We start from the raw sequence: 12060 nt of genomic DNA, 5'->3' as shown, positions 1-12060 counted from the left end.
ATTACACACAGTCATTTGCTAGAAGGTCCAGTGTCGTGTTTGTTTTTAGTGACGGAGATTGTGTGATCGTCATAAAGTCGACTCAACTCGAAGTTGTAATATGCCCGTTACCTGTCCATTCTTCTTTTCTTACTGCTTTAAAAGCCATATCTTCCACTCACTGTTTTTATCAAACATTTCACGTACTCTGCTTAATGATTAGAGCCTTGTTTTGTGATTTTCCCAATTTTTTAATTCCCCCTTTTGTTAATTTCAGTCTTATCTGTATCATCATCTTCTCCTGGTTTATCGTGTCTAACTTCTCACATCATTCACCCACAGTTAATCCACAAAGTAAATAAAAATTAATGGAGAAGTCGTCTACTTTTCGCACCCTATTGCGTTTGACTTGCATATTAATATTTTAGTGAATGTTGTGCAGTCGCAGCTGCAGGTTTACTGAATATTTTACTGTGGCTTTTGAACGAGGCTCAACCAGTCAGAGCTGAAGATCACAGCCCCCTGTTTTATAACTGTGAAATAATGATGACATTTATTGGATTGATGGACTCAGTCGAGCGGTCAGAGCAGAACAACCGTTAGTAACTCTTTGCCACTTGAATAGACAGGTCCTACAGAGTAAAGGTGGAGATTCAGGTAGTGAAAAGAATAAAACATGTAGACAGACCGATGCACTTACACATTTACTAGTCCACACAGGCCAAAAATATAGGTCTCCTACTGAGTTTGACTTCCTGTGTCTGAGAGGTCACTGACGCTGGAGAACAGTAATTATTGGATAAAAGGGCCGCTGATCAGCCGGCCAAGGTTTAATGAGCACTTAAACGACCTGTTACACCAATAACTTCTGCTTAATTGACTTCAGTGTGAGCGTTTATCTGTTTGCAATCTGAAATCAATTTCTGCTCCGCAATATATCGCTCCGTATTTCATTATCGTGCCATGTATCCTGTTCCCTATACAGTCATTCATCAAACCAGATCATTATTTAACAAACCATTGTTATCTTTAACTTAAACTTCATATTGATTCATTTGTTTCACGTCTCCATGAAAAATTACAGTGGTGTAATCATTTTTATTCTCAAAGCGGCTATAATCAATATTTTTATATTAACAATGGATCACATGACTACCTATATGGCTGATAATGATGAACTTCATCACTCATTCTGCAGCTCATGCATTTCTGAGCTACAATTTTACTGTTTTGGTTCACTCTCACTGCTCTCGTGGTGTCATTTTCTAGTGTAGCAGGCTGTTGTTTTCAGAGTTAAAGCTCAAAAACCCGTTGTACACTACTTGCTCTGCACAAAAGGTTCAGACAAAGTTAGCAACTAGCTGATGAACAGTAGCATTTAGCAGCTAAAGCGAGATATTTCCTTCAGGAGTTGGTGGAGACCAAAAAAACAGAGCCTAAAGGAGAGTGAATATTGGACATTCATCAGGTGGCCAGAAACATGACTCCAAATAAATGATAATAATGACTGATGTTGCTACATATATGCTGGATGAGCAAAACTTCAATTTTGGGTAACCTCCGGGTCTGAAAAGTGCCTTAAACTTGCATTCTTTCTAATAGCCAGCAGGGGGCGACTCCTCTGGTTGTAAAAAGTAGTCTGATTGTATAGAAGTCTATGAGATAATGAGCCTACTTCTCACTTGATTTATTACCTCAGTAAACATTGTAAACATGAGTTTATGGTCACAATCGCTAGTTTCAAGTCTTCTTCAATACAGCATGATGTTCATTTAGTAAATTATGGTCCCATTTAGAGTCAAATAGACCATAAAGCAGGGGATGCTTTAGGGCGGGGCTACCTTGTGATTGACAGGTCGCTACCACGACGTTGTCCGGTCTGGGAGATGTCCGTTGTGTTGTCAGTTCATCAAAGTTAATTGTAACATTTTGGTCATTGAAAAATGTATCTTATTTTAATCTTATTACCAACCTCTCGTGTCACTTCTGGTTGCAAAAAATCAAATGGCGACGCCAAAAACTAAGATGCCATTGGCCAAAATGCCGAACTCTAGGCTCAAAACGGCAGTCCACAAACCAATGGGTGACGTCACGGTGACTACCTCCACTTCTTAAGTCTTTGGCTGCAACTGAAGGTAAACACAGGAAGTTGTCCGATAGATTAGCTAAGGTATCTGACTGGATTAGCTCTTTGGGGCGACTGGTCAGCCGACCAAACCAGCTGCTAATTCCCGCGAGACTTTAAGCCCGATCTTCTTTATCATGCAGAAGACACAATGTTAATGGTATTAACTCATTAAAGATGCAGACATTAACTGCGGATAGCCTATCACATGTCAGCCCTGTCTCCTAAAAGTTACATTCATGTATAACCAAACTGCATTATGAATTACGTTTCAAGGAAAACATATTTTGTCACGGATTACGTTTGGTTTCGACGTATCTCAAATACGTTTCTAATGACAGACCGCGCCGTAGGGAGGAGGTCAGGGTGGTGGATGGGGATTTTCCTGTTCATGTCCCGTGTGAACCTAAAAGTCAACGTTCACTTATTTTAATCATGATGTTTTTTTACTAAACAGTGGTATATGGGAAAGTAATTTTGTAGGAGACATGGTTGCATATGTCATGTCACTGTGTCTTCCTACCATTTTATTGACAAAGCCAATCTGACCTAAGGGGTAATTAATGAAGCATCCAAGGCTGCTGGGAACAATGAGGCACACTATTGCATTCACCCTGTAACTGTCAATATACTCCAAACAAACTGGACGTAAAATGTCTGGTTTATGACCAAAAAGGGCGTTGCATTTGTTATTTATTGCTGCAGTGTGTGCAGGCTGGTCAGACTAAACTAATTGAACAGAGTCACACTCAGTATTCTGGTATTTGCTTGCAGTCTGAGAAAGCACTCCAAATGTGATTTCATTTGGAGCATAGAGTTGGACACGGCCTCAGAAACAGCCCCCCTGACAGGCTGCGCTGCTGCTTACAAACCTGAGCCTCCTGCTGTCGCTTTCCCTCGCACAGATTCCTCTGAGCCTCTTCTGTCCCATATGTGGGTGTTTGTGTAGAGCTTTTTTGGTGGAGAACAAAAGATAAGTGGGTTCGTGTCATTACTCCGTTTCCAAAAAAAATGACCTCATCCTTGTTAAAGACAATATAAAAATGCAGAGAACACCCGAGAATAGGGGTTGGGCCGGGCTACCGTTCTCTTTGCTTGGTAAATATTATTCTGTCTGTGGTTGGGTTTGTCTGCAGCAAACAACAGGCCACCAGGGAGGATGTCAGTATGGAAAGTGTGGCTGTGGCTTAGAAACAGAGGGGAGGAATATCAGTGGTGTTGTGGTTTTTGCAATATGAAGGGACTACACTTTCTTCTTTTTTAAGAAAACATACAGTCCATATTTTTGAAGTCTCTCCCACCCACGCACAATTCATTTAAGTCATCTCCTGTTTCCCTGGAATCAGTACATGATAAAAAAGATCTGTGTACACTTTTAATCCCGAGATACCGAAGCCGAGCTGTCTGACAACCACATCAAACGAGCTTTCTCTGCCTCATTCCTCCAATTCGGAGCGTGTCTGTCCCGTCTTTATAACCCCCTTTAAAGCACTTCATCTAAGGGCCTCAGGTAGGGTTTCTACTTCCTGGTTGTCACAGTTATGGCTCATTAAAGAGTTCTCCCTCTCCGCAGGAAGGAAACTGACTCCCCTTAGATCCTGTTAATGTGTGTGGGTCCTTAATACTGATGCTGTCACCGTTGCACATCTTGTCTGTGTTAACATGAACCCCAGATAGAGGGCACTCTAATGACTGTCAGATGCTGCGTTGTGGCACTGATGTCTGAGATGTTAATCAAGTGAAAAGTCACAGTTTGAATGCATAAAGGGTCAACCTGCAGCTGGATGTGGATGTGTCCTTTTTTTAGTCACCGTTATTAGGGGAAGACTAAGTGAACTACTTTGTAATTCTCGTAGGATTAAATTTGGTAATTTACTTGGTAATGTTACCAAATTGCTGCGTGTGATGCGTATCCAGTTTAAAATATGTTGTCTTTCACTAACTCTCAGATCCATCACTTCAACAGGGTTGCAACTAATGATTAGTTTCATTATCGACCAATCAGACAATCATTTTATTTCAACTAATTGATAGATTGTTTAGCACATAAAATGTTAGAAAACATTAAACAAATGACACATTCAAATTGCTTGGTTTGTCCAACCAACAGCCTAAAACCCAAAAATCTTCAGTTTGCGAAAACAACCAAATACTCACATTTGAGCAGTTGGAATCAGAGAGTTTTTAGCATTTTTGCTTGAATAAATGCATTTAAAAATGAATTAATATTTCTATTAATCGTTTTAATGATTAATTAATCAATTATGCCGGTTAAAAGCAGCAATACCACAATAAAAAAAAAAACACTTTTACTCCGTCACAATTAAAAGTCTGGCATTCATAATTTCACTTACATAAAAATGCAGTATTATCAGCAAAATGATCAAAAGTAAAAGTAAAAAGTACCAGTTTATTAACATGTAATCAGCATGTTAATGCTGCAGCTGGTTGATGTGGAGCTAATTTGAACTACTTTATATCTTGCTGGGTAATTTAATCAATAATGATGTATCATATTTCATAAGGTGGTCATATGTTTTGTGGGTAAAATGTTAATCAGCAAAGTATCTCATGACTATTTAACTATTGTAGCTGTCAAAAAACATGTAGAGGAGTGAGAATTTGCTTCTCAAATGGAGTGAAGAAAAAGTACTTAAAGGTTGAATCTGCCACCTTTTATGTGGATGTCCAATCAGAGTTGATGGTCAATGTAGTCGATTGAAGCGATGAATTCCTCGGTGCTGCTATATTGACAGAGAAAGCTGAAAAAAAATCTGTTGTTCTTCCTGCATCCAGCGCCGTCATTTGACGTGACAGTGACGTAGTTGGATGCGAGAACTACAGGCTGTTTCAGCTTGGATTTCTAGTCTCCGTGCTCTAGACGCCGCTCAAAAACAGAACTTCTTTGGATATTCAGCCGTATTTATTCGAGCCAGAGTATACGGCTTAAGAAAATAAAGAGGAGAGAGGTTGTGGCTGCATCAGCAGTGCAAGACAATGTGGCCAGCGGGGATCCTCCGGGTGTCAGAAGCTCACATGCAAGCAGAAGGAACTTTGATTTCTCAGTCGTTATTGCATGCACTGAGGAATTTATTACTTCAAATGACTAAATTTACTATAACCTCTGATTGGACATCCACATAAAATGTGGCAAATCTTCCCTTTAAAGCTTAAGAAGGCAACATTTATTTGGCATCATTGGGCAAAACGGGAGACTTTGACCAATCACAGGTCATTTCAGAAAGTGAGCGTTCCTATTGGCTGTGCTCCGGCTGGTGGGCGGTGCTTGGTATTTCCTCAAGTGATCTCAACATTGGCTGCCATTTTACAGCTAAACAGTGCACGACAAGATGTTTCTGAAAACATTTGAGGAGAGAAATAGGGATTAACGTAACATAATATTGATTCATATTTGATCAGCGCTGCCTAGACACAGAAGACTAGACACACAGATCTGCCCCACAGCCTTTCTAACAGACAGGAAGTCTCGACAGTAAGGTCACTGAGAGGTCGACTGTAGAAAAAGCTGATGCTCCTGCTATTTAAAGCAGACAATCTCTGGCCTTCACTGTCACACAGATGATGTATCATTGTGGACAGAGCCGAGGCAGAGAGATGTTGATCCACTATAATGCTGCTGCTTTGACACATTTTATAACAGCTCAGCTCCATCATCCAGACCCGTCCCTGGGGACATATGCACCACCTTGTCAGGCGGCAGAGATGCTCATAGTACACATGACAATGCAAAAAATCCTCTGATAATCATGTCAGTGCTTCAAACATATGTTTTCCTGTGTTGGTCTGTGAGAACAGACGGAAAGGTTGTGCAAAGAGAATGGCAAATGTGCAGTTATATGAATCAAATGTGGACTGTGTGGTATTAATCTAGGGGCAATTTTAACATGACTGTGATGTGAATGTGTAAGAAAAAAAGTGACTAATCTTATTGAATATTCCTTACTATTTACTAACTTCACAGATTTACTAAGACAGTCATTGAGTCAGCATTTAGTCCTAAATGTTTTAACCCAAATACTCTGTTTGGGATATTATTGCATCTGATCAGTCTGCTCTTTGTTCTCCACAGGGAGCCATTTTCTTACCTGGAAACAAAGTTTCAGAGCATCCAACCAGCGGCGATGAAGCGGGGAAATTTCTCTTCGAGGTCATTCCAGGTAGGAAAAGATGAGAGCAATTTAATCACTTTTTATCTTTACTCAGGTCAAAATGATGATAGCAATGTCGGCTGGAGAAGGAACAAAAAAACACATGGTTTTGATCACTCTTGTCTGCAGGAAATACATTTGGGGTGAAGTCTTAAACTCTGTGAGAAGAATTAGAGAGTTACTGATTTTATATGCTGCTTTCAATGGCACTTGCGGTGTTGCCTGTTGTTTACTGGGATTGCATATAAGAAGAGTTATAGAGTTATAAAATTATGGACTTTAATATGCTTTGATATATATATACTGTTCTCTTTAGAGGAATAGTTTTTGTGGGAAAAATGCTCATTCACTCTCTTGCCGAGAGTTATATTAGATGAGAAGATTGATGCCACTCTCATATCTGAACATTAAATATGAAGCTTTAGCCAGCAGGTGATTAGTTTAGCTGAGCTTAGCTTAGTTTAAAGGCTGGAAACAGGGGAAATAGCTAGCCTGACTGTACAAAGAGAAAAAAAATGTTTGTTAAATCCATACAAATTTTAAAAACGAAATGTAAAAACATCAAGTTTTGGTTTTACAGTGATATAACATCCCATATAACCGCTGTTTATTAGGGGTGGGCGATACCACATAATTTGGTTCCGATCCGATACCAAGTAATACAGGGCCAGAATCGCTGACATTGATACCAATACCTTTTATAAGTTAAAAACGGCTTATGTACTTTCATGTTGCTTTCAACTATTAATTACTTATTACATGCATGTTAAAACACAGGACATCTTTAACGCAAATAACAAAAATATGATTTTTTTTATTATTGTTAATTGAATGTGCAAACATGAGAAACTGTTCTTTTTTAATAAACATTTATTTGTTGAGAACAATGAATGTTTTAAAAACTTTTTTTAGTGCAAATAACAAAACAAAAGCACAAACTATACCCTCAACCATCATTCACAGCTGTGAAGTAGCTCCAAAACATGCTCCTCTTTCTTCAAGTGTCAGTTTCTGCACGTGCGTGACGCTTGTGTCATTTGAATGCACACAACATCTCAACAGCAGTGAGAAGCAGACGGTACAACCGAATATTGTTTTCACAGACAGTTCTACTTTTTGATGAAATGCAAATGTGTGTAGAAGAGAGAAACTGATCCCTTTTTTTGTATCAATCCTAATTGACGCCAGAATCGATCCTCAAAATGAGACGTAGGTATCGGTAGTATCGATATTTTCGGATCGACTCCGACTGTTTATGTTCTTTACACTAAGCTAAGCTAACTGGCTGTTGGCTGTAGCTTTATATCTAACAGACAGACATGAGAGTGGTATCGATCATCTCATCAAACTCGCTGCAACAAAGATGAAGTGCACTTCCCAAAATGTCAAACTATTCCATTAGTTGAGAGGCTTGGCTCACAAGCTGACCTTAACCACTGACCACACACACACACACACACACACACACACACTCCCACACATAAACTCAAAGACGACCACATGCACAGACGCCAGGAGACTGTATGGAAACATGGTCGAACTCAACACAAAGGAATAGTGGGGTATTTTCCCAGGCGGAGCGATGCCAGGAATGTGAGTCTATGGAATAGATATTTAAAACACACATGCACACTGGGGACACGGAGACAGCTGGTAAAAGATACAGTAGCAGAGTTCAGCAGTTGATCCATCTACAGTAAAACACCGGATGTGTGCAGCAATTTTATTTATCTTGATCTTTTTCCCTGGTGGGTATCCAACACAGTTTCTCTCAGAGGAAACCAAAGTATCAAGACATTTTCTCACATAAGTAGTGGACACAAACAAACTCCAAAAACAGTGTGACCCCGGCAGATAATGGTGCAGATAACATTTGAAAGTGAAAGGTCAATTAAAGGCTTGAGCCTGAGCCAAAATTAAATTAGTAATTTGGGCAGTTGTCCAGAACTGACAGATGAACAGTCCAGGTGTGTCACAGATTCGCTTGAAAGACTCTTGATGGTGTTTTTTGTTTTTGGATGCTGATGACCTTGCTGTTTTTTTTAATAGTTTGCACATCAGATGAGGATTAACAATTCCCTGCGGTGCTCATTTCATGCACTTTCAGTTGCGGCCGCTCCATGTTCACATTGAAATGAAGCAAAGTCAACTTTTCAACTTGTGATTAATAGTTCTCATGGTGAGAAGTGGTTGTATTATAGAGAAACAATGCAGCTGTTTAGTTCCCGTGGTAGAACACATTCTGATGTACTTGAACAAAGATAGTTTTCTCGATACAAAGCAGCACTCAGTGTCTAAAAGCATTAGATATGAGGTGTTTTGATGCTATTTGATCATCTTACAGTGAGGGGATCTGAGGCCTGCACTACGAAGCGAGTTCAACATACCCAGAGTATCTTCTCATTATCTGGCTTAACTAACCCTAACAAACGAGATCCCGCTAAGCAGCCTTTACGACGGTGGTTATTAACTCAGTAAATCAACCCAGGGTTTCTCCATCTGGCTACGAGCGCGTTCACATGAAAGGGGCAGGATTTGCAGCATCTGACCAATCGCAAACATGGACAAGTCTACTGTCAGCAGAGCGGCACATTTTACAAACCAAGAGCAAACTATAATATCAGACAAATACGAAGAAGTTAAACACATAATCCAAAATTGCCGATGTGTGAAATGTATCCGTTTTATGTTTTGGAATTTGGGCAATGCTTGGCTAGATAAGGCCGTTTTGCACAAAAACGTATTGTAGTGTAAAAAAACTTTCATCAAAGGAACAAAAGGGAAGTTTCAAATACAAAACATTATATTTTCACTTCCTCTTTTTCATAACCACGCACTTCAGCTGAAAAATACTAATAACAATATCAAAAAATCTGTTTTTAAAATGGTGTTTTTTATGCTGTCGACGAAACAATTGTAGCTACAGAGCTGAGGTTTATAAGAGAAACGTAACTCCACAGCCAATATTGCTTGGAAATGCCTGACCAGAACATGATGGTTTAACGTTGCAGAAGATTAGTGACATCCATAACAGATATAGCATCAGTGTTGGGATACATTTTAACTAACATTTCTCTGCAAACATGAAGATGGTGAAATATTTGAATATATAATGCAGTCCTGTTCCCATGCAATTTCCATTTTGTGTAGAAGACTTAGAAACAGTCCACTAAAAAATGAATCACATGCCCCACTGACTCATTGTGCCCCCTTTCAGTCTCAGTTTCATTTCCCCGTTTCCAGGTGCTGCAGTATACGCTGCAACATGTGAAGCATGTGAACAGAAAATTGGTTATTACATATAACAGTTTTTCCTCTGGAGGAAATATGTGGTATATTGGCAGCTTTTCAATTTCTCTTGACTTATGAGACTCAGTGTTTGTGTTTACCCAGTCTCCACCACTACAAACATTCATCTCGTCCCCCCTCTGTTGGACCAGACTGTAAAAAAGAAATGAAAGAGGTGGGAGAGGAAATTTGAAATCCGGTGATTTCGTTTTCTCAACCTGCAATAGCAGTCGTAACATTAATTTCCAGGCTGTTCCCAGCTGCCATGTTCCTCTCACCTTAAAGGATGTCATCTGTTGGTCATCTATGTTGGATATGGAGGTTTTATGAAACAGTTTCTTGTGTCTTTTGTGACACTTTGTGATGGTGAATGTGGTCAAATAGCTGTCAGGAGCAGTTTAATAAACCTTGTTAAGCGGCTCATGCCATCGTTTCAGTACTGCATGACTTCGAGGCCACAGGGAAAATGAATGCACTACTATATAATACTTTTAACGTATGGATAGAACACCATATGATGCATTTTTAACTTCAACCATGATAGTGCAATGTTCACAATAGCAATATTGATTGCTATAAGGATGTGTTAACACAAGGCAGTTACTGTTACTGTTATTTTTTTGTCCCTAGATTAGGAATATGAGAGGTATAGTGATATATTAGTGAGGGAATAAATTCGGACAGATGTTTTTCTACTCCTGTACCCGAAAATGTTCGTGGTGCGTTCAAGTTCAAACTTCAGAGTCGGTTACCTGTAGGATGCCCAAACTAATTAATGACTTCACCTTCAGATCTCTGTTTTTATAAAGCAAGGTTATAACTGACTGATGAGGCTTTCATTATTATATATGTAACATTTTCATTGTTTTGTCCTTATCCAGTTGTGTTGATTTTTCTTTTTTTTTTAATTATAAATGCTCTTATATAATATATATTTTTTAATAAATATATAATTTTTTTTCCCCAGAAAAATAGGAAATATAGTTAGCGGTAGATAATTTTACATTGTATGCCCAAAGTTTGTTGTATTTACCTTTATAAGCTCATGATGTTTCCAGGGTACTTTCATTAATGTGAGACCGTGTTGCTGATTACAAGGTTACAATTATGAGATGAGGGTAAAAGCAAAAGCGCAGTGTAACAGTAGCACAAGTAGAGAGGAGTTATACAGACAGCGAATTCACTCCGTAATGTCAGTCATACAGCAATATCTAGCTAAAGTTTGCTAATATTAGCCACCATAAGCTACTCCAGACCGAGTAATGCTGCAACAGCAAAACCCAAGTATACATTTTATTGCCTAAGAACTCAACTTTTCATCTGTATGATGAAGATTAGTCTCATTTCAAAGAAATAGTTTGACATTTCGGGAAGCATGCTTATTTGCTTCCTTATCAGGGTTAGATAAGAAGTTTGATACCACTCTCATATTTAAAGGATAATGAAGCTACAGTCAGTAGCTGTCAAATTATTCCAAGTACTGTTATTATGATTGTGTAATTCCAGTACACAAGGTTTATTTACCTCTCTGGTTTACACACACAGGCTCACACTTCACTCCACTGGCCACAATGTTCGTAGTAAACTTTCTTCTTCCAACGATCAAAGGCCTGAAGGGCTTGTTATGGCCGTGTCTTAAAATGACTCACGCAGACTAAATGTGACTACCAGCATGTTCACTAACAAGGGCCTCAAGGGTTGTTAAAACTACACAAGGATTCAACAGACTTGTAAGAGAGTTCCTTTAAAACACCACTAATGCTACTAAACTGTTTTCGCCATTCTGCACCATTCACTACGCCCTCATACTGATGGAAAACAAGAACATGGCTTGTTATGAGACAGCAAATAAAGAGGTCTTAGAGAAGCAGAGGGAGCAAAAATGAAAGGAAAACACAACACATATATTCCACTGGTCTAAATGGGGCTGGGCAGTTTGAACACAACACATGGACAGTATCTGGCAGACAGACAGACGGGATGTGATGGGGGGGGAGGCAAGGGGAAATGGGGTGGAAGTCAGAGTTGTACAGAGATGTCCGTTGTCTTGCGAGGGCGCTGGTGGGGTCTGAACACGAGCCGGGTATCGAGTGGCTGCCAGGGACTTCAGGACATCTGTACGGGGAGGGAGACTCTGCTCTCAGATTAACACATAACTCTGTATTTTTAGCTTTTGTGGAAAGTTTGACTCGAAAAATGTGCAAAATCGTTCAGAAAACATCTTTCATTCACCTGTGTATACTTTTTCCGTTCTTTTCTCTTGTCTCTTTCACTGTGCAAATTTACATCTCGATGATATTTGTTAAACCTACAGAAAGGAATCACTGTGGAAGAGGTTGTATGAAGCAGATTCACCACATGGCTAACAGTATTTAGGCTGGATATGTCTTTATTATTGACTGTCTGACAGAGACACACAGGTACAGACACAATGGGGCTTTTGTTTTGCTCGCCCACACTATAAGACTCTAAGCACCGGTGACGTTCTTCCATCACACT

General features: G+C 39.4%; 1 protein-coding gene across 2 annotated transcripts in view; it reads left to right on the top strand.

Annotated features, from left to right (window-relative positions):
• The window catches only part of arhgap24 (Rho GTPase activating protein 24), a 78180-nt gene that overhangs the window by 23679 nt on the left and 42441 nt on the right, over nt 1-12060 (top strand). For both annotated transcript variants that reach the window (XM_037753001.1, XM_037753000.1), the window contains exon 3: nt 6195-6282. In XM_037753001.1, the coding sequence (XP_037608929.1) occupies nt 6195-6282 (88 nt within the window). The remainder of the gene's footprint in view (nt 1-6194; nt 6283-12060) is intronic.

The sequence above is a fragment of the Sebastes umbrosus genome, chromosome 19 (assembly GCF_015220745.1).
Source record: "Sebastes umbrosus isolate fSebUmb1 chromosome 19, fSebUmb1.pri, whole genome shotgun sequence".
NCBI lineage: Eukaryota > Metazoa > Chordata > Actinopteri > Perciformes > Sebastidae > Sebastes > Sebastes umbrosus.
The sequence above is the reverse complement of the archived record's forward strand: the minus strand, read 5'-3'. Positions and strand labels throughout refer to the sequence as shown.